This window comes from Callorhinus ursinus, unplaced genomic scaffold (genome assembly GCF_003265705.2).
Source record: "Callorhinus ursinus isolate GAN/ISIS: 27379988/994484 unplaced genomic scaffold, GSC_fseal_2.0 scaffold9, whole genome shotgun sequence".
NCBI lineage: Eukaryota > Metazoa > Chordata > Mammalia > Carnivora > Otariidae > Callorhinus > Callorhinus ursinus.
Genome location: NW_027397071.1, coordinates 24540425 through 24566877, shown reverse-complemented (window position 1 = coordinate 24566877; position 26453 = coordinate 24540425). Strand labels below are relative to the sequence as shown.

At 35.3% G+C, this 26453-nt stretch overlaps 1 protein-coding gene across 1 annotated transcript in view; it reads left to right on the top strand.

The window, feature by feature from the left end:
• BRDT (bromodomain testis associated) overlaps positions 1-26453 on the top strand; it is a 78119-nt gene that overhangs the window by 19874 nt on the left and 31792 nt on the right. Inside the window, exons 5-14 of the mRNA XM_073896818.1 lie at positions 6865-7037; positions 7585-7938; positions 12169-12297; positions 13216-13404; positions 14237-14406; positions 14483-14772; positions 14854-14967; positions 15066-15200; positions 22541-22599; positions 25138-25309. Of these exons, the coding sequence (XP_073752919.1) occupies positions 6865-7037; positions 7585-7938; positions 12169-12297; positions 13216-13404; positions 14237-14406; positions 14483-14772; positions 14854-14967; positions 15066-15200; positions 22541-22599; positions 25138-25309 (1785 nt within the window). The remainder of the gene's footprint in view (positions 1-6864; positions 7038-7584; positions 7939-12168; positions 12298-13215; positions 13405-14236; positions 14407-14482; positions 14773-14853; positions 14968-15065; positions 15201-22540; positions 22600-25137; positions 25310-26453) is intronic.

The window sequence follows — 26453 nt, the reverse complement described above, 5'->3', positions numbered from 1 at the left end:
TTAAAAAAAAAAAAAAAGGAAGGGAAAAATGAAGGGGGGGAAACAGAGCAGGAGATGAATCATGAGAGACTATGGACTCTGAGAAATAAACAGAGTTCTAGAGGGGAGGGGGGTGGGGGGATGGGTTAGCCTGGTGATGGGTATTAAAGAGGGCATGGACTAAATGGAGCACTGGGTGTTATACGCAAACAATGAATCATGGAACACTATATCAAAAACCAGTGATGTAATGTATGGTGATTAACATAACCTAATAAAATAAAAATTTAAATAAATAAAATAAAATGAGGGGTGCCTGGGTGGCTCAGTCGTTAAGCGTCTGCCTTTGGCTCAGGTCGTGATCCCAGGGTCCTGGATCGAGCCCCGCATCGGGCTCCCTGCTCAGCGGGAAGCCTGCCTCTCCCTCTCCCACTCCCCCTGTTCGTGTTCCTGCTCTCGCTGTGTCTCTCTGTCAAATAAATAAATAAAATCTTTAAAAATAAAATAAAATGAGCCCTTACAAGGTAGGTAATATATAGATCAGTATGCTATTTAAATTGCTAAAGCAAAGTGATAATTATTGCCAACTTAAAATATTATCTCTAGCAAGGTAAAAATGCTTTTTTTAGAATGCTTCCCTTAGAAAAAACACTTTAATACATTCTTAATGTGTAAGTTTTAGCTACTTGTTTCAAATGCTCAAATTACTGCTAAGAGTGTAAGTTTCCCTCAGACGAAAATTCTTTGACTTTGTTTCTCTTGTCAATATGTAACTGGATGTTTCTCACTTATAATGTACATATTATGGGGTTACAAAGATGTATAACCACCCTAACTCTCCAGTTCAATTTACATTTTAGTTAGAAATAAAACTTCAGGGGCTGCTAAGGTGGCTCATTCGGTTGAGCGGCTGACTCTTAATTTGGGCTCAGGTCATGATCTCAGAGTCCTGGGATCGAGCCCCGTGTCAAGCTTTGCTCTCAGCGGGGAGTCTGCTTCAGGTTTCCCTCTCTACTCACCCCTCCCTGACCCCCGCTTTCTTGCTCTGTCTCTCTAAAATGAATGGATAGATCTTTAAAAAATAAATAAATAAAACTTTAAAAACAATAAGACAATGCATTATAATAAATGTCAGATGAAATTACACATAGTACATGCTGTGGTTCAAGAGAGTAAGAAGTTGATTTGCACTGGTAAAGCTGGGGAAGGCGTTTACTGGTGATAGAACTTGAGTCAGGCTTTGAAGGATTGGTAGGATTTGGCTTTGGAGTAAAGATCTAGGTTTCCAAATAACTTTTTCTAGGAACATTCTGCTGCCAGAGTCATGTCATTTTTATGCACAGTGGTAGGGAAACTGTCATATGACAATAGCTAGTCCAAATAATGGCAAAGAAAAAAATTCAATTTAGTACATTAAATTGAATTGGTGTTGATTTATATATTTTTTATTTTTTAGAATTGATGTTGATTTATTGATTGATGAAATACTTGAGTAACTTTTAGGTACTACAACACAGTTCTAGTTCTTGGGACATACCAATGAATGAAACAAAAACTTTTGCCATCTTAAGAGTTTATATTCTAGTAGAGAAAGAGAGGCAAACAAACCTGATGGGTTCTGAGTGGGCCTCATTGAGAAGTTAAGATTTGAAGAAAGAACATTCCAGGCAGAGGGATCAGCTAGAGCAAAGGTCTATAGCAGGATCCTTTCCTCTTCTGTCACTTTGGGCCATTGCCTTCATGACCTGGATCTTCCCTCTTCCCTCTTCACCTTGTCAAGGATTTTATTCCTTTGGTTATCCCCTTTGTTTCGTATATCATTAATCTCTCCTTTGTAGACTTAGTCTCATTACTCTATAAACATGCTCTAATATCTTATCTTTAAAGTTCATCTTTTACTTGTCTCTTTCCGGCTTCTGTCCCATTTTTTGTTTTTCTCTTATACATTCATGAATTCACTTCAGTATAGGTTCTAGCCTCACTACATCACCAAGAAGATTCTTACCACACCACCTAAAAAGTTCTTGTCAGTCAGGGTCTCTTACAGTCTTGATGTGGGAAATTTAAATAATATTTTTCTATTCTCATTTTACTTGACCTCTTGTCAGTATTTGCATTAGAAAGCTACTATCTCTTTCTTTTTTTTCATTGATTAAAGAATGCACATTTTATTATTCATAAGTCCAAAAATAGAATATTTGTTACCTCATTACAGTTTTGATTTTTTTTTCTCACCAAATCAAATTTTATTCCATCAAGGCAGACACTGGTAAGTAGATGATAGGTATTTATCATAACGGTTGTAGAAAAGTTTACTATGTTCACCCTTTTTAATTTAAATTCAATTAATAACATATAGTGTACTATTAATTTCAGAGGTAGAGTTCAATGATTCATCAGTCTTATATAATACCAGTGCTCATCACATCACATGCCTTACCCACTGTCCATCACCCAGTTACCCCACCTACCCCCACCCCTCCAGCAACCCTCAATTTGTTTCCTATGATTAAGAGTCTCTTACGGTTTGTCTCCCTCTCTGATTTTGTCTTGTTTTATTTTTTCCTCTCTTCCCCTTTGATCCTGTTTTGTTAAGTTCCACATAGGAGTGAGATCATATGATAATTGTCTTTCTCTGACTTATTTCACTTAGTATAATACCCTCTAGTTCCATCCACATCATTGCAAATGGCAAGATTTCACTTTTTTGATGGCTGAGTAATATTCCTTGGTATACATATACCACTTCTTCTGTAACCATTCATCTGTCGATGGACATCTGGGCTCTTTCCATAGTTTGGCTATTGTGGACGTTGCTGCTATCAACATTGGGGTGCAGGTGTGCCTTTGGATTACCACATGTGTATCTTCGGGGTAAATACCCAGTAGTGCAATTGCTGTGTCATATTTTATGACACAGCATAGAATATGTTGCTCTAAAAAAAAAAGTTCCTCTATTTTCAACTTTCTGAGGAACCTCCATACTTCTCCAGAGTGGCTGCACCAGCTTGCATTCCCACCAACAGTGTAGGAGGGTTCCCCTTTCTCCGCATCCTCACCAACATCTGTCGTTTCCTGACTTGTTAATTTTAGCCATTCTGACTGGTGTGAGGTGGTATCTCATTGTGGTTTTGATTTGTATTTCCCTGATGCCGAGTGATGTTGAGCACTCTTTCATGTGTCTGTTGGTCATTTGGATGTCTTCTTTGCAGAAATATCTGTTCATATCTTTTGCCCATTTCTCGATTGGATTATTTGTTCTTTGGGTATTAAGTTCTTTATAAATTTTGGATACTAGCCCTTAATCTGATATGCCATTTGCAAATATCTTCTCCCATTCCATAGGTTTCCTTTTAGTTTGTTGACTTTTTCCCTTGCTGTGCAGAAGCTTTTTATCTTCATGAGGTCCCAATAGTTCATTTTTGCTTTTGTTTCCCTTGCCTTTGGCAATGTGTCTAGCAAGAAGCTGCTGCAGCTGAGGTTGAAGAGGTTGCTGCCTGTGTTCTCAAGGATTTTGATGGATTCCTGTCTCATATTTCAGTTTTTCATCCATTTCGAGTCTATTTTTGTGTGTGATGTAAGAAAGTGGTCCAGTTTCATTCTTCTGCATGTAGCTGTCCGATTTTCCCAACACCATTTGTTGAAGAGACTGTCTTTTTTCCATTGGATATTCTTTCCTGCTTTGTCAAAGATTAGTTGACCATAGAGTTGAGGGGCCATTTCTGGGTTTTCTATTCTGTTCCATTGATCTATTTGTTTTTGTGCCAAGACCATACCATCCCATCAAGACAGTATGTCTTGATGATTATAGCTTTGTAATAAAGCTTCAAGTCTGGAATTGTGATGCCACCAGCTTTGGTTTTCTTTTTCAACATTCCTTTGGCTATTTGGGATCTTTTCTGGTTCCATACACATTTTAGGATTATTTGTTCCAGCTCTGTGAAAAAAATTGATGGTATTTTGATAGGGATTGCACTGAATGTGTCTTGCTCTAGGTACCATAGACACTTTAACCGTATTTGTTCTTTCAATCCATGAGCATGGCAGGTTTTTCCATTTCTTTGTGTCTTCCTCAATTTTTTTCACGAGTCTTTTATAGTTTTCTGAGTATAGATCCTTTGCCTCTTTGGTTAGATTTATTCTTTAGGTATCTTATGATTTTTGGTGCAATTGTAAATGGGATCGACTCCTTAATTTCTCTTTGTTCTGTCTCATTGTTAGTGTATAGAAATGCAACTGATCTCTGTGCATTGATTTTATATCCTGCCACTTTGCTGAATGCCTGTATGAATTCTAGCAATTTTGGGGTGGAGTCTTGGGTTTTCCACACAGAGTATCATGTCATCTGCAAAGAATGAGAGTTTGACTACTTCTTTGCTGATTTGAATGCCTTTTATTTCTCTTTGTTGGCTGATTGCTGAGGCTAGGACTTTGAGTAGTATGTTGAACATCAGTGGTAATAGTGGACATCCCTGCCATGTTCCTGACCTTGGGGGAAAGCTCTCAGTTTTTCCCCATTGAGAATGATATTTGCTGTGGGCTTTTTATATATGGCTTTTATGATAATGAGATATGTTCCCTCTATCCCTACTATGGGAGTTTTAATCAAGAAAGGATGCTGTACTTTGTCAAATGCTTTTCCTGCATCTGTTGAGAGGATCGTGTGGTTCTTGTCCTTTCTTTTATTGATGTATTGTATCCACAGTGATTGATTTGCCGATGTTAAACCACCCTTCGAGCCCAGGAATAAATCCCATGTGGTCATGATGAATAATCCTTTTAATGTACTCTTTCTTGAAATGCCTTTATTCTTGGTACACACTCTAATTTTGTGAGTTTACTTTCCATTGTGTAGTACTCTTAGCATTATCCTTTTCTATTAAACCTCTAAAATATTGGAGTTTTCTTTTCAGGGTTTGATATTAGATATTCTTTTTCTAAATTCCATCTGTGTGCTATTAATCCCCAAATTATGTCTCTACTATAGCCAGTGGACATTTCCACTTGGATGTCTTATACACGTCTTATCATTTAACTGGCTCACAGTTAAATACTGATGTTCCTCAGATTATTCTGTGTAACAGAAAATGACACTAATACACAGTTATTCAAGCCAGAATAGTAGAAGTTGTCCTTGATTCCTTTCTTCCTCAGATTCTTTCTCACATTCTGATCATTAGTAAGTCATTTGTATTCAACCCTCAGTTTGTTTTTGTAATTATCCTAGGTCAGGCTACCATCTTCTTACTCCCTGTGATCCTGATTATTCTGTGTGGTCTATTGTCTATACAGTAGCAAAGGCAGTATTTAAAAAATAAACTAAAATACATCATTAGCCTGCTTAAAGCCTCTCTTTAGCTTCCCATGTTAAAATGAAGTCTGAATTCCTACTGTGGCCCTTTGTGATCTGGTATTTGCCCAATTCTCCATTCTCATCTTGAGCTACTTTCTTCTCATTCACTGGTTTTCCCTACTGATTGTCTTGAAATACATTTTTACTGCCACCCCATTCTCTGACTGGCTACTTCTTATCTTTACAGTAACATCTTAATTGGTGCCTCTTCAGAGAGGCCTGCTTGACTTATCTTCTTTATAGTAGGTCTCTGCCTTAATTTAGTCAGCACCCCATTTATTTCCATTCTAGCAGTCAACATCACTTGTAATCAATTTGATTGTTTTTTTTCTCTATTTCTTACACTAGACAGTGTGCTCACCAAGGACAGAAACTGTGTCTATCTTGTTCATTATTGTGCTCTAGCACCTAGAAAGGTGGCCTGATACATAATGGCATTCAATAGATGTTCGTCCTGGAATGTTCGTACATTCCAAGTTATGTATTAGGCACAAGAGATATTGTAGAGATTGAAACAAAGTTCCCTTCCCCTCACAGAGCTTTTTGTTCTAGTTCAGGAAATTAGTAAAATTAAGTAAATGTAAGTATTCCTCATTATACTTAGCCGTGTTTAGCTCCTGAGTTCAAAGAGCCACAGTTGGGATATCAAAAGATATGAGGTTATCTCAGTCTATTTGGTTCCTAAGTTTTAATTTGTGGATAATGAGAACTCAGAGATTGAGGAATACAAGCCCTGTCTTTTTTTTTTTTTAAGATTTTATTTATTTATTTGACATATAGAGTGAGAGAGAGAGCACAAGCAGGAGGATTGGCAGGCAGAGGGAGAAGCAGGCTCCCCGCTGAGCCTGATATGGGGCTCAATCCCAGGACCCTGGGACCATGACCTGAGCCGAAGGCAGATGCTTAACCAATTGAGCCATCCAGGTGCTCCAGCCCTGTCTTAAAATATATTCAAACCTTTTTGGTTCCTGAGTTTGTTAAGCAAGAATTCGGAGAGTCAGGGATACCTATATGCTGTATGTCAAATGTGATAATGGCAGGAAAAAAGTAAGAATAAGAGAACAAAGTAGTGGGGTTGAAAGACAGTTGTTTTACATAGGACGGCCTGAGAAGATAACATTTCAGTAAAGGTATAAAGGGAATTTGGAGTGAGCCATGAGGATATCTCCTTCCAGGCAGAGAGAATAGTCTGCTTCTCCTTACCAAATTTGAGGATTTGTGGCAGGCCAGTAGGCTGAAGTGAAATAAGTGAAGGGGGGAGGGATAGGAAGTAAGGTTAGAAGGAGGGTGGTGGGAGGGTGGAGGGCATAGGTCATGCAGGTCCTTACAAAGCATAGGTTTGAAGTCTCCCAATATTGTATCTAAATTGCTCTGACAACTGTTAGTGAGTGTGTGTGGGAGGGTTTCAGAGGGGAATGGGAGTGTATTGTGTTTATATTGCTAAAAAGCTGAACTAAATGAATTAAAATAGAATATTAAGAAAAATAGTTTATATTTTAGTCACATGTTGACTCTGGTTCACACATTACTAGGCATTCAACATAATGTAGCAGTTCCTTCTGTTAAAGAAAAACAATCCCCCAAAGCACTGGAAAAAGTATTTAAGCCGCAAGTGATTCCCTCTGTATTTCCTGAGACATCAGTTTCTCCTTCAAACATGGCACAAGGCACTCCACTCGACTCTACCTCACAAACAGTGGCCCAAGTAAGTTCACTGTAGTTTTAAAATGGTTTAATGTAAGGAGTTGTTGTGATGACTAAACCTTTTTTTTAAGTTGATATGAAAAACAGTTGGGCTTCAGCTTACCACAGTTAATCTTTTTGTCTGTGTACATTTTGTAACAGAGACCTAGGATGTGAACCAAATTTTAGAGATTTCTTGGTAGAATTTGAACTGGCTTACTGTATTTTTAGTGTTAATATCAGTTGCCCAACTATCCATTCTGTGTGTTATATAACTTCTTTTGGGTTGGTAATTAAAATTGTATACCACAGCTGATTTCAGGTATTCAGAAACTTGTTTTTGTATAACTATGACTTATTTTCCCATATATCTTTATTTATCTCAAAGGTTTACACAAGACAATTCTTTGGATATTAGGAAAAAATACTTGAACTATTTATTTTACCTATAAAAGAGAAATTAACCTTTACTAATATTTAATATAAGGAAGACTTGGTGCTGCTAAGTTTGAAAACTTGCTCTGAATGTCCCCTTCATTATAGTTTTTGTTGTTACTGAATTATTTCAGGTTACAAGGGGTGTGAAGAGGAAAGCAGATACCACAACTCCTACAACTTCAGTAGTTAAAGCAAGTGGTGAATCTTCCCCAACGCTTGCAGAAAAAAAATCGGTGAAAATGCCACCTATAAAAGAAAATGTGCTGAAGACTGTTCTGCCAGATTCTCAACAACAATGTAAAGTTGTAAAGAATGTTAAAGTGACCGAACAGTTAAGGCACTGTAGTGAGATTCTTAAAGAAATGCTTGCAAAGAAACACTTATCCTATGCATGGCCCTTTTATAACCCTGTTGATGTTAATGCTTTGGGGCTCCATAACTACTATGATATTGTGAAAAATCCAATGGATCTTGGAACTATTAAGGTAAATATTGTCGTAATAGGAGAAACTTCGTTTCTTGATTATAAAAGTAATCTTGTCATTGTAAAAATTGTTTTAATTCAGAAAAAGATAATGAAGAAGATTAAAATCATTAGTTAGTCATATCACCTGGAATGAATCATGGGAAAATTTTTAAACATCTTTCTTTTTCTTCTATTCAAACACACCCATTGTTCTTTGCCACAATGTTTGAGTTACAGTATGTACTATAACTCTGTACCCTGAATTTTCACTTACTATGTTTTAAACATTTTTTCTCATTATAGATTCAAGATTATATTTTTAATGCATAATTCTGATGCAATTTTGGGGGGGATAAGACATTTATATAGTTTCCAAACCTCTCTACATTTTTTTGGGGGGAGTCTTCTGCTGGCGTGGTCAGATCTTTTAAATTATTATTTTTTTAATTTTTTTTTTCAAGTAAACCCCAGTGTGGGACTCGAACTCAAGACCCCTAAGATAAGAGTCAAATGCTTTACCAACTGAACCAGCCAAGCAGGCCTTAATTTTTAATCGAAGTGTAGTTGACATACAATGTTTATATGATTAAGGTGTACAACATAATGATTGACAGTTCTGTATTTTATGCAGTACTCACCATGAAAGTGTAGTTACCATCTGTCACCATACAATGTTATTACGATATTACTGATTATATATTCCCCGTTCTATAATTTTCATCCCCGTGGCTTGCTTATTTTTTAAGTAGAAGTTTGTACCTCTTAATCCCCTTTACCTATTTCTTTCATCCCCCTCTCCCTCCCTTGCAACCATCAGTTTGTTCTCAGTACTTATTAGACAGTTTCTGTGTGTTTGTTTTGTTTTTTAAAGATTTTATTTATTTGAGAGAGAGAGAATGAGAGATAGAGAGCCCGAGAGGGAAGAGGTTCAGAGGGAGAAGCAGACTCCCTGCTCAGCAGGGAGCCTGATGTGGGACTCGATCCCGGGACTCCAGGATCATGACCTGAGCCTAAGGCAGTCACTTAAACAACTGAGCCACCCAGGCGCCCTGTTTTGTTTTTTAGATTCCATATACAAGTGAGATGATACAGTATTTGTCTTCCTCTGTCTTATTTCACTTAGCATAATACCCTCTAGGTCATACCATGTTGTTGCAGGTGACAAGATCTCATCCTTTTTTATGGCTGAGTAATATTTCACTTGGGGTGTGGGTGTGGGTGTGTGTGTGTGTGTGTGTGTGTGTGTGTGACATCTTTATCCATTCATCTATTGGTGGATTCTGAGGTTGCTTCCATACCTTGGCTGTTGTAAGTAATACTGCAATATACTTACATATATTTTTCTGAATTAGTGTTTTTGTTTTCTTTTATGAATTATTTATGTATCTTGGATATTAACCCCTTATCAGATACATAATTTGTGCATCTCTTGTCCCATTCAGTTGGTTGCCTTTTTGTTTTATGATATTCTTCATTGTGCAAAAGCTTTTTTGTCTGATGTACTTTATTTTTGCTTTTGTTTTCCTGGCCTGAGGGGAAAATGTTGCTAAGGCCCATGTTCAGGAGATTACTACCTGTGTTTTCTTCTAGTTTTATGGTTTTTATGTTTCATTTAGGTCTCTAATCCATTTTGAGTTTATTTTTATGTATAGTTTAAGAAGGTGGTTCAGTTTTCATTCTTCTGCACATAACTGTCTAGTTTTTGCAGCACCATTTGAAGAGACCGTCTAGTCCCCATTGTATATTCTTGCCTCCTTTGTCATAGGTTAACTGACCATATAAGTGTTGATTTATTTCTGGGCTCTCTGTCCTGTTCTACTGATGTATCAGTCTGTTTTTGTGCCAGTACCACACTGTTTTGATTACTGTAGATTTGTAATGTATATCTTGAAATCTGGGATTGCAGTACCTCTAGTTACGTTCTTAAGATTGCTTTGGTGATTCAAGGTCTTTGTGGTTCCTTTTTGTCCTAGGTCTATGAGAACTACTATTGGTATTTTCAAAGGGATTGCATTAAATCTGTAGATTGCTTTGGGTGGCATGGACATTTTAACTGTTCTTCCAGTTCATGAGCATGGTTTATCTTTTTTTTTTATTTTTTTATTGTTATGTTAATCACCATATATTACATAATTTGTTTTGGTGTACTGTTCCATGATTCATTGTTTGTTCATAACACCCAGTGCTCCATGCAGAACGTGCCCTCCTCAATACCCATCACCAGGCTAACCCATCCCCCCACCCTCCTCCCCTCCAGAAACCTCAGTTTGTTTTTCAGAGTCCATCATCTCTCCTGGTTCGTCTCCCCCTCTGACTTACTCCCCTTCATTCTTCCTCTCCTGCTATCTTCTTCTTTTTCTTTTTTCTTAACATATGTTGCGTTATTTGTTTCAGAAGTACAGATCTGTGATTCAACAGTCTTACACAATTCACAGCGCTCACCGTAGCACATATCTTCCCCAATGTCCATCACCCAGCCACCCCATCCCTCCCACCCCCGACCACTCCAGCAACCCTCAGTTTGTTCCTGAGATTAAGAATTCCTCATATCAGTGAGGTCATATGATACATGTCTTTCTCTGATTGACTTATTTCACTCAGCATAACACCCTCCAGTTCCATCCACGTCGTTGCAAATGGCAAGATCTCATTCCTTTTGAGAGCATGGTTTATCTTTCCATTTATGTTTTCACTTTTTTTCATCAGTGTCTTATAATTTTCAGAGTTACAGGTCTTTTACTGTCTTGGTTAGATTCAGTCCTAGGTTTGTTTTTGTTTTTGCTGCTGCTTCTTGTCTGATTGCTGCAGCTAGAATTTTTAGTACTATGTCGAATAAAAGTGGTGAGCATGGACATCCTTGTTCTTTGTCTTAGAAGAAAAGCTTTCAGTTTTTCACACTGAGTATGATGTTAGCTGGGTTTTTCATATATGGCATTTATTATATTGAGGTATGTTCCCTTCAAAATACACTGTTGAGAGTTTTATCATGAACAGATTTGAATTTTGTCGGATTTTTTTCTGCATTTATTGAGATGACTGTATGGCTTTTATCTTTCATTTTGTTCATGTGTTGTATCCCATTGATTGATTTGCAGATACTGAATCATCCTTGCATTCCTGGGATAAATCCCACTTGATTATGGTGAATGAATTCTGCTAATATTTTGTTGAGGATTTTTGCATCTATGTTCATCAGGGATATTGACCTGTAATTTTTTTTTTTGCATCTATGTTCTTCAGGGATATTGACCTGTAATTTTTTTAATTTTTTAATTTTTTATAGTGTCTTTGTTGTTTTGGTATCAGGGTGACACTGGCCTCATAGAAGGAATTTGGAAATTTTTCTTCCTTTTCCATTTTTTTGAATAGTTTGAGGAAGTTAGGTATTAACTCTTTAAATGTTTGGTAGGATTCACTTGTGAAGCCATGTAGTCCTCAACTTCTGTTTCTTGGGAGTTTTTGATTACTTATCAATTCCATTACTAGTAATCGGTCTGTTCAGATTTTCTATTTCATCATGACTTAGTCTTGGAAGATTGTGTGTTTCTGGGAATTTATCCATTTCTTCTAGGTTATCTTAATCTGTTGCCCTATTATTTTTTTGTAGTAATCTCTTACCCTTTGTATTTCTGTGGATCGGTTGTTACTTATCTTTCATTTCTTATTTTGAGTCCTCTCTTTTTTGATGTTTCTGGCTCAAGGTTTATCAGTTTTGTTTTATTTTTTCAAAGGATTGGCTCTTGGTTTCATTGGTCTTTTCTATTGTTTTTTTTAGTCTCTTTATTTCAGCTCTGATCTTTATTATTTCCTTCCTTTTACCAATTCTGTTCGATTTTAAATGTCTTTTCATTTTGAGGAAATTTTAATAAAAACCTTTATTTAAATCAAGGTTGGTTGAAGGAATTTATCTTTTCATTGCTTTCCTAGAATCATACTTATCTAAGATTATCTGGAAATGCACTCTTTTCCTGCTTTTGTGATTTTGTTCCTGTTCTTTTTTTTTTTAAACTTGGAATATCCTCCTTATCTCTACTTGTCAAAATTCATTGGATATTTTCAAAGTCAAAAAATACAAAACAAATATAGCAGAATTTTAACAATTATCAAATTTGGAGGGTGGGTATCTGGTTTTGGTATTACCTGTGTTCTTTTGTATGTTTCAACTATTTCATAATATAAAGAATTAATGTAAATGCTCAAATGATTATCAAACTATGTTTGTGAATCCTATAATTTTTCTTTAATTTAGGGAAAAATGGACAACCAAGAATATAAAGATGCATATGAATTTGCTGCAGATGTTAGATTAATGTTCATGAATTGCTACAAATACAATCCTCCAGATCATGAAATAGTGACAATGGCAAGAATGCTCCAGGTAACTTGATAGGTGTGCTCTGAAAGTGAGTTTTCTCTGAACATAATTTGGAAATTTTATTTTATTTTTTTAAAAGATTGTATTTATTTGAGAGAATGAAAGTGAGAGAGATCACAGAGGGAGAGGGAGAAAGCAGACCCACCACCAAGCAGAGAGCCCAGTGTGGGGCTTGATCCCAGGACCCTGAGATCCAGACTTGAGCTGAAGGCAAATGCTTAACTGACTGAGCCACCCAGGCGCCCCTAGTTTGGAAATTTTAGAGCCATAACTCAAAAGATAAAGAATGCCCACTTCCCAAATATAAAGCACAATTTATTAAGTAAATTGACTCTTAAAATGTAGGTTGTTTTTTGAGGTAGAGCACATATTAGTAGCAAATCTTTTAAGGAGGCTGCCTTACACATAGAGGATATTGGGGAAATATTAGTGAAGAGGGGATAGTAGATACCTGAGATAGGATTGACTAGAGCCCATGTCCTCCTGAAGGTAAAGCTCTAGGACTTTTGAGTGGAATGTAGTAGAGGGGTGGAGTGGAATGTAATGGAGTGGGAGGTAGTGGAATGATGCATCATAGGGCAGGAGATCCTTGAAAGAAGGTCCTCTATACAACTTGAGAGGTCTATCTTATGTGGAAGAGAGGAGAAAAGTTCTAAGGTTGGCAGGCAAGGAAGCATGAGTCTTATGTTTCTTCTTCGGTAAATTCCCCCCCCCACCCTACCCTCGTTTTATAGAGATAAAATGGACATATAACATTGTATAAGTTTAAGGATATAACATAATGATTTGATGTATATATTATGTAGTGATTACCCCAATGAAAAATAGAGTTATCAAAATATGACACTTTTGTTGAAGGGTGTTATTGCTATATTAAGTTGGAAATACAGAAAATCTTTATGGTCTAATCTTCCATTATAGGATGTTTTTGAAATGCATTTTGCGAAAATCCCAGATGAACCTGTTGAGAGTATGCCTGTCTGCTCCGTCAAAACAGATACCACAAAAATCCTTGGTAGAGAAAGCAGTAGTGAAGCTTCCTCCGAAGATAACTCTTCTGATGATTCTGAAGATGAACGAGTTCAACGTCTTGCAAAGCTTCAGGAGCAGGTAGTAGATTGTATTGATAAAAGTTTTTGTATTTTCATGAGTTGTTCCTGCAGATCTGTTATAAAATCATTTTTGTAGATTAAAAGCTGTTACATTTAGATCACTTAACAACTGTGGCTTTATTTACTTCTTGGCACATTTGTAATGTTTAATAGTCTTTCTTACCCAAAGATCTGTGTATCTTAAAATTCTGTTATCTTTCTAACCACAGTGAGTTTATTCTCACTGAAATGATTTATATGACATAATCCAAGATATTTTATGGATGAGTTTTTGTTCAACATTGTTACCTTTTGTGATAAAATGTTAAGCTGCTCCTAGCTCAAGCCTGAAAAAAACAATTAGAAAGTTAAGATTAGGGCACCTGGGTGGCTCAGTCATTAAGCGTCTGCCTTTGGCTTAGGTCATGATCCCAGGGTCCTGGGATCAAGTCCTACATCGGGCTCCCCGCTCAGCAGGAGACCTCCTGCTTCTCCCTCTCCTACTCTCCCTGCTTGTGTTCCCTCTCTCACTGGCTCTCTCTGTCAAATAAATAAATGAAATCTTTAAAAAAAAAAAGAAAAAAGAAAGTTGAGATTACCAGGAAATGTTAATTTTCATGGTCTGTTTTTAGTTGAATATCTAAGTTTATGAGTTGAGCACATGATAGTATTTCTGATTTAATGTATGTCCTTCAAAATAATGAATTTATGGAATGAAGTAAGAACTTAAAGGAAATGTAATAGGAAAATTTCAGAAGGATAGGCTTGACTTTTGAGTGCCCTTCATTTTTTTCCTAATGTGTTTCATTATTTAGAGCCATGAATGTTTAAAGAATTTTTTTCTTTATTAGCTGAAAGCTGTTCATCAACAGCTACAGGTTCTCTCCCAAGTCCCTCTCTGTAAGCTAAAGAAAAAGAATAAGTCTAAAAGGGAAAAGAAGAAAGAAAAGGCTAATAACAGAGATGAAAATCCAAGAAAAAAGTTTAAGCAAGTGAAATTAAAGGGAAAGTCCAAAAACAAGTACGTATCTTTTTATACCTTATTCATATAATAATATTATCTAACATAAATTTGACTAAATTTAATTTTTGTTTAGTCAGCCAAAGAAGAGGAAACAACAGGTGTTTGCTCTGAAACCTGAAGATGAGGCTAATGCTAAGCCTATGAACTATGATGAGAAAAGGCAGCTAAGCTTGGATATAAACAAACTCCCTGGAGAAAAACTTGGGCGAGTTGTTCATATAATACAATCAAGAGAGACTTCTCTGAGAAATTCCAACCGTGACGAGGTAGAGATAGACTTTGAAACACTGAAAGCATCAACACTGAGAGAACTAGAAAAGTATGTTGCCACATGTCTACGAAAAAGACCGCTAAAACCTCATGGTACGTATTTCTATCAGTAGAAATCAGTCTGCTATTTGCGTTAGTTTTTGGTAATACTTCTTTCCCTCTTAAATCACATAGGTAAGAAAATAACGAAGTCCAAGGAAGAATTTCATTCACAGAAAAAACAGGAGTTGGAAAAGCGGTTACTAGATGTCAATAATCAATTAAACTCTAGAAAATGTCAAACAAAACGTAGGTGGCAGTTTTTTATGTGTTTTGTTTGTTTGTTTTAAATGTTCCTGTGCTTATTGAATTCTACTGGCAGTGTAATGTGCTTCCCCGTTTTGTAGCTGAGAAAGCTCAGCCCCCCCCGGCTGTTGGAAGTGGTTCCCGGCTGAGCGAGAGCAGCAGCAGCGGCAGCTCATCGGAGACCGAGAGCAGTAGCAGCGATTCAGGCTCGTCCGACAGCAGTGATTCTGAATCAGGTTAGCTGTCTCCTTACGTCTACCTCTGTTGGCGGGAACATTTTTTTCTTGTATTATTGAGACTTCTATTTTTTAAGAAATGTTTGTCACTTACCCAGAACCTATGGTTTGGACACCACGCTTATTATTTAATTGCATGTTGACAATCTTACTATTTTCTTTAAACGAGATACTGTGTAAAATGAAACTTGATATTATATGTATAAGACTTACAGGTTTGTAATGTTGAGAAGTTTACTAAAGGTGGGAGATCGTTTCTTAATATGTAATACATCTTAATACGAGAAAATAACAAATAATAAAATTTCGATCTTTACTTTTTTATAAAATTTAAAAAATATTTGAGGACATCTTTCACTTTACTCTCCATGATCTGTCAGACCAACTCTAATGTTGCAAAGTATGTCCTATTGTGACACTACATTCTAAATTGAATAATCACTTGGAATTAAGAAACCAGTCATCCCAGAAAATGTTTATTTTCTTCACTATAGAATATTATCTTCTATTTCTGGAAAAATGTACTTCAAATTGAGATTTTCAGTTATGCTAAAGTACCATATTACCTTGGGTAGTTTAGCATCAACTGTATCAAGCTTAATTCAGTCATGTTTTCTTTGTGCTCTTTATTATTGATGGTTATGTAGTTGACAAGTAATCACTGCCCCAAGGATACTGACTTGGCAGTGGCATCCCATTATTGTCCACCAAAAGGCACATTCAGAATATCGGGCACTTTTGTGCCTAAAATTTTGCTTTATTTTAAATTAGTTGTTTTTTGTTTGTCATGAAATTTAGTTCTCTTTTAAAAAAATATCCTACACAGAATATTGTCACATCAGTGATTCTTACCATTTGTAAGAATATCCCTCTTACTTCAGTCTGGTAGTAAGGGTCTGCTGGCTTGCAATACATTCTGTTTCACTTTTGGTTCTGTTTAGTTTGCATTTATGTGGTGTTCATTGTTGCATTTTGTTTTTATATTTCTAAAGTGTATAGGGGTAAACATTTTTGTTATAATAAAAAATTTTTACTTTTGCTGGAATTTGTCGTAGTAAGTTTTTAAATTATTTTTAGGCTCTGATTATACATTATTTCCTTATATTTGACTTTAAAGCATAAAACAATGCTGGAAAAGTATTTTAAATTGTAATTAGCATTTGTAATTTCATCTAATAAAGCATTTGTGGCCTAATAAGTTAGAGCACTTTGTCTTTTATTTGTAGGATAAAACTGAGTTATCCAATTATGTATTGGCTGCTGATCAATAAATGCCTTGAGCATTAGTGGAAAAGTACTCTATACAGAGTGCTTCAATAGATGTATTCAAAAATACCTTAATTTTAATTTGAATTATCAATTTCTCATAGATTCTTCCAATACATTGCTTGAAGGAAAGATGTTTATCATCCACTATGTGTTCTTAAAGTGGCGTAATATATATGTTTTCATAACTTTCTAGTGGAATAACTTGGCCTCAGAATTATAATTTTTTTAACACTTTGTGTTGAATTTTTATTTTATGACTGGTGTTCTTGTTTAATGTCATCTTTTTCAATAACAGGGACTGTTTTTGAAAACACTGTTAAAAAGTCAAAGCAACATATTTTTATATTTGAACTTATGAATAATGTATAAGTTTGTGGTGCTAAAGTCAGTTGGTCTTCTAACATGATAGTATGGGTTAGCATTTTTCTTTGAAAATTTTGTTTTATAAACTTTGCAACTATGTACTTGATTCGAGAAACACTATATGTACAATGTGCAGTTATAAATTGCAAACACAATGCCTACCTTAAATGAGCATTAAGTTCTTTTGGATTTTTTTTTTTTGTTTATTTTACTTGTTTAACAAAATAAATTAGTAAGTGAAGCAATAGGAACTTGTCCTAAATATTAACTTTAATTGTATGCATCAAAATACTGTAAGGCTTTTAATTTTTAGTGTGTAATCTAAGAACATTTCTTACTTGAACAACAAAAACCCTAAATAAAAGGATTGTAAATTATGAAGATAATTGTCAGACCATATCAATAGCAGTACTTTAGTAAAAATAAGTAAAGCATCTACCATTCTTAAGTATGTACATGACATTCTCAAGGAGCAGATGACAAATCCCAAGTATGTATAAGTCTCAGGGTGGAGGGAAATGGAATTACTTACTGAGAAAATACAATTTGTGAAAATTAGGAATATTAGCAAAAACTTTATCTGTTATGAAAGTAAAAATTAACTGAAAATATACATAAAATTTTGTAGCTTTAGAGTTTATTATGATTTGCCCAGAACTGAAACTTACGGTTGGAAAATCTTCATTACCATAACTCTGGTTAATGAGGCTTTTGATTATTCAAGATAGGAGATAAAAATATAAGTTCATTTCTTCAAAATGTTAATAGAGGAAACTTCTCTGAAAGCTTTTGTGAGAAATTCTTTCCTGATAGAAGGATATTGACCTTTAGCAATTTTTTCTTAATCTATTTTTTAATACCTGCCTTTTGGAATTTTTATAGCAGCTTGACTGTATGCAGTTTTCTTGACCAAGTCATAATCTTTTGTAATTTTGGTTATCAAGGATAAAGCTCTATATTAACTTTTCTTAATTCCCTAATATTATTCAGTCGCATGGTTCTTCAGTTACCCTGTATTATGAGTTGGTCTGTCTTTACTGCAGTCGCATTCTTTTCAGATGTGTGAAATGGGTGTGCAAAATGTTTGAAAGGTAACATCTGTGAAAAACATTTAAGTGTTGTAAATTGTGTTACAGTTGTTCATTCTACATTATTTAAATGATTATCTTCTCTGTATTCTCAAACCTTGTTTTATGCACTTTTGAAAAGTAGACTTAATTCTCCTTTATCAAATAGGGTTAATAAAATGGCAGAGTTACGATTTCCAAGGGAAGTTTGACTTAAAAATTCTTTAACATTTCAAACAAGATATTAAATTAGTTCCGAAATAGAGTTGGAATGAAATCTCAAATCTTTGAAAAATATAAATGAGTTATCTGGGGTAGAAGCAGTACTTGATTGCAGATTTGTTGTAATTTGGTTTTATCATTTAAATTATTTTCTTGACCAACAACAGTATATGGAAATTGTCATGTGCAGTTTAGTCAAGAACATTTATTAAACATTGGTATAAATACAAAGCTTTCCTAAATTATTTTTCATAACCATCAAAATATCACCAAATGTCAGATCAAAGATGTTAATGAGGTTTGACAATAAAACGAATTCCAGATGCGTCTTACATGCTGTTAGCTGTGCTCTGCCTAGTATGTACACATAACCTGTTGAGAGTGTTCTAATGCGCAACAACTATGGCTATCTTGAGTGTTATAACGGGAGGAATATAATCAATAGATTCAATCATGTGGTCAATATTACTGAGAAACAAATGGGAACAGTTCATTGGTAGTAGTGCTTTTGATAGAAATCTTGTAGGAAATAACTTTAGGAACTGTCTAAATGTAAGTTCAAATACTTGATTAGTGTAGAATAGAATATTTTTCAGGAATGTTTATAATTTCATTTGTTTAATACTTACACGCAAAGAAACTCACTGGTTATGGCATCAATTCTTTACCTGATTAAGACAACGTTAATTTGTCACTTCATTTGTTAGACTTTTTGCTTTTATTGGCTTCAGTGTAGTTTCAGAGAATGAAATTTATGAAGTTCTTTAACACTTTCTTTTTTAAAAAACTTACTTATTCATGGGTGACTTACAAACAGGAATAAAACAACTTCTCATTTTAGTTCTACAACCTAGGTTTTCTGTAAAAGTGACAGGATATGATTTTTTTCATGCAGGGGAAAAAGGACAAAAAGGCCTCGGTTGAGGTCTGGGTTTTGTTTTAACGCTTTAGGGGGAGGACGGGTCAGTGAATGTAGGAAGTACGAAATGACAGTTGGGGATAATCTTTGCCATTTAAGAGAAGTGATCAGAGTTTATCATTCAGATTTTTTAAACTTTATGACTTCCTCATCAATTAAAGCGTTTTCAGAGCAAAAGCACCGGAAAGATAAATTCAAAGACCCAGGCTTGATTAAAAACTTATATATATTGAGGTCTATACTTGAGCCTTTGAGTCTTCAAAATTATTGATGAATTTTGTCTTGTGCATTTAAAAATTTTCTGTTCGGGCGCCTGGGTGGCTCAGTTGGTTAAGTGACTGCCTTCGGCTCAGGTCATGATCCTGGAGTCCCGGGATCGAGTCCTGCATCGGGCTCCCTGCTCGGCGGGGAGTCTGCTTCTCCCTCTGACCCTCCTCCCTCTCGTGCTCTCTCTATCTCATTCTCTCTCTCAAATAAATAAAATCTTAAAAAAAATTTTTTTTTCTGTTCAAAATGGGTCTTCCTGAATAGGCCATCTGTCTAGAATAGTGTTTTCTCAGTACATTAATGTGCTGCCACATTTGAGAACCACTGGTCTAGGGTTTTTTCCTTTTGTTTCCACTTTTTAACTCTAGTTATTATGATTTTGGTAAAAGGAACAGCAGTTTATAATTGGGTTGTTCTGGGGCACCCGGGTGGCTCATTTGGTTAAGTGTTCTGCCTTGGGTTCAGGTCATGATCCCAGGGTCCTGGGATCGAGACCCACAGCATCAGACTCCCTGCTCAACAAGGAGTCTGCTTCTCCCTCTCCCTCCACCCCCTTTCTGCCCCCGCCCACACTCATGCTCTCTCTCTCAAATAAATAAAATCCTAAAAAAAAATAATTGGGTGGCCTTCTATATTAAAATAAGTACCAAATACTTCAATGAAATTGCCAAGCAGTCTTTAAAGAAATTAAATTTTTTTAGTTCAAAAACAAATTGCTTGGTTTTTTTGTTTTTTTTTTTTAATCAATAGAACATGTCTTTGGTGATAAGTTTGGGCAAATCATTTATCATTTCTGGACATTCTTTCTTTCTTATAAAATAAGGTAGCAGAACCCAGGAGTGACTTCCATTCACCTTTCTAAACCCTGTGCTATGTAACAGAAGTGTGATTTATTTTTCTAATTTAAGAATTTTCAGTAATTTTTTCTGCTTATATGGCATAACATTCTGGTTTTGCACTATGGTATTCATATTCAGCTTATTAAAGTTTTTTAGTCCATACTGTCTTGCTGATAATATTTGCTATCTCTGGAGCATTTATCTCAATGCTTTGATAGGTGATTGGTATTAAACATCAAATATTTGATTCCAGCTCTCTCTTTTTTATTCTATGATTAAACTTTTTCCCTTAGTTTAAAATGAAAACTTTCCAAAGTTTTATATTGAGGTTTTGGGAAAGATGTGAAAATAGAACTTATTACATAACATGCATAAGTTTTTTGTTTGCGTTTGTTTAGTAGTTCACATATATTATGCATTTTGATTTAGTAGTTCACATAAATTATCCAATTTGAGGCTCTTAAGGTAGGTATACATATTATCACAGTTCCTGGAGAATTAGTTGACAGTATATATGTTACCATTATACTGCTCAATTCCATTAATATTTGTGAGACCTGGGGCTTCTTCACTAATTGAAATGAGATCTTAAGCTTGATAGTGAGAATGCATATGTTGGTCTTTTAATTGCAAAGTCCAGGAACTCATAAATAAACAGTTTTACTTAACTACGTTCCTGGAAAGTCAACTATGTAAGAGTAGAATGAGAACCAAAATGCTGAGTTTTAGTCTGTCATTATTCTTCTATCCATAGTCTGTAAGACTTTTATGAAACATACTGTATTGGGTGGTTTTCACTTTTTTTTATTGCCGTATAATTGACATACGATAGTCTAATAGTTTCAGGTGTATAACATAGTATTCAGCATTTGTATACATTGCAAAATAATGACTACAATAAGTCTAGTTACCATCCTGGTTTTCTCAATTAAAAATTCTTTGATGCCTTTTGCTAGTGTCTTCAGACTTGGAGATGCTAAGTTTTAAAATTCTGAGCTTTATTTTTATATATTAGAAAACTAAGGCCCTTGAATTTTTTTGGTAGAGGTATGTCATATTTTATTATACTTAAGAGTTTATATAAATCATAGAATAATGTAGTTTAGCTGCATATTTGAATAGTTAAGATAGATGTGTAGATGTGCATATAGTATATGATCATATTAATGAAGTCTGGTTTTTTTTGTTCAAAGCCGAAACCGTAATTTATCCCCTAAATGTGAAAGCTCCTTGGATCTATAGCCTTTGCTATAGTCTTTGCTCTCTGTATTCTTCCTCTCCACCTAACCCCCAACACTTAAATAATACTTAGTGGAGTGACATTAAGATGGTTCGTGTCATTTCAAATAATTGAATTCTTCAAATTAAAGCACTTAATTGAGTGGCATTTAGCAGTTTTAACAATGTCCAGCATCAAACATTTTAGGAGAGGAAAGAACAGTAACACATCCAGTGGAAACTGATGGCATTTCAGGAGGCAGAAGGTAATTATTAAAATTAGAATGTTTTAAGTTTGAATAAGATTTGATGTTAACCAGCTATGGTGCCCTGGAGCCTGAAGCAAATAATGCTCAGGTGGCTCATGAACGCTGACCTGGAAAGATGGGTCAAGGCATTAACTGCCGGTTTGGTGCTTTACCACATTGACCTAGGCTTATGACTGGGGAGGATAGCACCAGAATCAGTTGTAAGATAAAGAAAGAGGAACCTATATGAGCACCGTGTCAGAGATCTCTTTTTATATCTATCCTACCACCAGTGTCCGCTGTAAAGGTATTTCTAAAGGTAAAGAAGGTAGTATAAAAACCATCTGTTGCTACATTGTTGAGGCTGCCAAATAGCTAGATTATTTGGGGTCTTTCCTATAATGCTTAGTAAGCAGAGCAGACTTTGCCATGAAATCAGATAGCTTCACTTTTCATAAGAGACTCAGATAAGTGACATACCCTTCTCTTACAGTAAATTCTTAATTATTTAATTAAGTCCTTTATGGCTATATTTATGGCTTCTTGATAAAAGATTTTACCATAATTCATCCTATTTGTTTAAAATCTTATCTGTGTTGTAACTTGCTCCTTTTTAAACTGTTATTCAAACTCTACTATGCTGTTCTTTTTGCCTAAATAATCCAAGTTGAAATTTGTGATTGGATATTTATTCCATTATGTAGAAAAGAAAATATCCCTTTTAAAAAGCAAGTATCCCTTTAGAATTTTGACTGATTCAAAGGTCAAAAACCAGGTAACTATAAGAATTTCTTGATTTAAGAGGTTGGTATTAAAGGTATTTTCTTGAAATGACCCTTTTATTTCTAACATGAAAAATCATTTGTAATTTAAATGGTAAATTTTTAAGCTGGCAAATATTGAAATATTTCTTTATATACATTTGCAGAAATGTTTCCTAAATTTACTGGAGTAAAACAGAATGATTCTCCTAAAGAACAAGTAAAGGTAAGTTAATTCTTCATTTTCTACCTTAGAATTTTAAAATGTATGCTATGACTCCCTGGTATAGTAATAAATTCTTAAAAATTTGTTTTGATTTGGGCGCCTGGGTGGCTCAGTTGGTTGGGCATCTGCCTTCAGATCAGGCCATGACCCCCAGAGCCCTAGGATCGAACCCCCTCACCCCCCGGCTCATCAGGGAGTCTGCTTCTCCCTCTCCCTGCTCGTGCTCTGTCACTCACTCTCTCAAATAAATAAATAAAATCTTTAAAAAAAGAGATTTCTTCCTAAAGGAAATAGAATACAGGAACTAGTTGGCTACATTTTTCTAATAAGGTATAACTGTTCTATAAATCATACAGATTAGTAGAACAAATTATAGAAGTTTGGAATTAGTCTTGAGAGTCTAAATACAGAGAGAAGGCCTTGCTTTTCCTATATGCACACAGTAGGATATAGGCTATGTACAGGAAGGTGGAATTTCTAAAAGTAGTAGGAAAATGGTAGTTAGGGTTTAAGATAAAGCTTTTAATTACCAGCTATTTTAGCACATCTATGATTTGTAGTTGACATGCTTTGAAAAGGATAGAAGTAATTTTACCTGTTACTAATTCAGGTTGTCATTCTCATTAAATTTTTAATCCTCTGTACCCTTCTCAAATATAGAATTACAGGTATATACCTTTATTAAATTTATAAACTATTTAACATCATGTAACTAGGTTAGTGGTGTACAACATAAATACCTGTCTTGAGGGAGCTCAGTTGTGAGAAGAAATAAAATCACATGTTTAAGGGGTTGCATGATTAGTGCTATAATCTATATTCATAATTTATTGAGAAGATGAAGAAGGAACATACATACTGCCTGAAGGAGAGAGTACTTACAACAGGTTTTAAACTACAGGGAAAAGGAAGAAATAGTACATTGACACAGATTAAGGACTTACTTTTTTTTAATTTTTATTTATTTATTTTTAAAGGTTTTATTTATTTATTTGACAGAGAGAGAGAGAGAGAGCACAAGCAGGGGGAGTGGCAGGCAGAGGCAGAGGGAGAAGCAGGCTCCCCGCAGAGCGGGGGGAGCCTGATGTGGGACTCGATCCCAGGACCCTGGGATCATGACCTGAGCTGAAGGCAGTCGCTTAACCAACTGAGCCACCCAGGTGCCTAAGGACTTATTTTTTTAAAACAGAGGTAGTAGCATGAAGAGAAGCAAAAAAGCACGGGAGGTGTTCTGGGAAATATGGCAACATAGGGTATTTGTAAGAGATTAGTTGGCTTGGGAAATATAATAGGGAGGGCTTTGAACACTTAGGTGAAGTGGTAACTAATATGGTAGGCAAGAGTGAGTTCTTGAAGGCTTTGAGTAAGAACAAAATACAGATAATCTGTTGCCATAGGTATTAGAGGAATCAAAATTATATCAATGAATTTTGAAAGCATACTCCATATATGGCATATAGAATGCTGTCATAATAATCTGTTTTTGGCGAGAATTTTTTCAGTGTTCCTCATTGAGGAACAAAATGCCCTTTGATAATCAAAGAGAGAAATATTTTTAGGAGTATGAATAAATGCATATATTTGTGTTTCAAAAAGTGATTTTTTGCTGATTTAAACCTCAGCATTTGACTTTAAGTTTTGAGCTTGGGTCTGTATTATTGTTGGGATAAACATTCTTATGGCATTAGTTTTATTCAAGCTAGCATAGATAGGTATTCATACACTTGCCTTATCTACTCATTCACTCTAACTCCTTTGTTAGATGGGGGAGAAAGACTATCTTACTCATCTCTGTACTACCTACAACTTAAAGCTTAGTAGGTAAGGTACCTGGGCTTTGGTACTATAACGTAGTTTACAACTGAATAGATGTAAGATTCTAGGTAAGTTGCTTTTATTATATCTAAGTCCTGTTGCACACTTCATATGGGGGTGAAAGTTATACCAAACTCATGAGATCATTGTGAGAATTGAAGAACTATATAAAGGGTTTAGCCTGGTGCCTCACACATGATAAGCATTAAATAAATGTTAGCTATTATAATACAGTTTTTACTTAATAAATTAATCAGAATTTGTTGATAGTCTTACAGGTCAACTATCATGATTTTTTTTACCCACGCTTCCCATTATGCCTATAATTCAGTAACGAAAAGGGGGTAAAATAAAGTGGATCAGTCCCTAGATTTGATATAAAAGCTCAGTTTTTATTTTCCATAGCTCACAGGAAAACATTTGAAAATAAGCAGCACTATTTGATAACATGCGTAAGTCTGTATGTATTATTGACTAAGATTATAGGCTTTGGCTAACTCTACTTAAAACTATAGGATGGCCAAGTCATTTAATCTTTCCACATCTTGGTTTTCTCATCTGTAGGAATGGGATAATTATACCTTTTAAGTTTATATGACTCAAGTAATACCATTTTTTGAAGATAGTATTACATTTTTCCTCTGATGTTTCTATTTTTTTTAGTTAAACCTCTTTTGTGGTTAAAACTCTGAAACACAATTTTATTTATCTTTGTCTTAATAGATACAGTCTTCTATGCAAGATAAAGCATCTGCAAAAACCACCCTTGTTTGTCAGACTTCATATTCATGTGAAACACCACCAAATCACCACCAGTTACCATTTAATCATCAAGAAGTAGAACATTTACAGAGTGTGAAAAACATTTCACCTTTACAAATTCTGCCTCCCTCAGGTAAAAAAAATTGACTGGTAAATAACTAGTAAATTCCGGGTTAGATATAATCACTGAAGCACATTGTTAGAAATTATCTGCTTTATACCTAAAGGTACTCATTACATTTGTTTTTTTTTTAATTTTATTAGAATTCAGTTAGCCAACATATAGTACATCATTAGTTTCAGATAATTCATCAGTTGCGTATAACACCCAGTACTCATCCATCACCTCACGTGCCCTCCCTAATGCCCATCACCCAATTACCCCATCCCCCACCCACCGCCCCTCCAGCAACCCTCAGTTTGTTTCCTGTAGTTAAGAGTCTCTCATGGTTTGTCTCCCTCTGATTACTTTCCATTCATTACATTTGAATAAGAAAATTATATGTGGGGTTCACATGCAACTTACTTTCAGGTAGGTTATATACATTGGCATAGACCATATATTAAAACCTTTCACTACCAGAGTCCACACTAAGTTCTGAACAGATTTGGGAAATGTTGCTCTAATTTCCATGATGCCTATTTGAGTTGGAAAGGTAGGATGGAATATGGAAAAGATAGAGATTTTATAGGTAGAGAAATTTAAGTTATATACATGAGAAACAGTTTATAGCTACGGAAACTTGGGCTAGAAATACTTGCCTGGCAGTGGTTCCCATTTACCAAAACATCTTCCAAATCTGGCTAAATTTTTATATTGTTAGATTCATTTGACTAAATATCCTGTCTGTTAGTCTTGTCAGAAGTCTATCTCATCCTGATTCTCCTGCTAGTGTATGGCACAAAGGATAATTCTCTGATACTGATGAGCCCAGCCTAGGGGTGCCTGAACCTTGCGATACTGTTCAGGTCTAGCCTAGAGGCAGGTGTGAATATTCCTTACCCATTTCTCCTTCCCACTAGGCTGCTCACTGGTTTGTATTTGGCCTTCCAATGGCAGGGGTTTTCTGAAGCAGAAGAAATTTCTAAATTGTTTTACTACAGCACAGATTAGGAAGAACAGAGAAGTTTGGGGCCTCCTCTTTGCTTCCAGTGATAGCTCCCTACAATTCTGTGTTTGAGTATTTCATATTGTATTTAACTCAATTTTAGCTCTTCCCAAAGCAACACTGGAGGGCATCCCAAGAATAAAAATAAACAAAGATCCAAAGTATGAA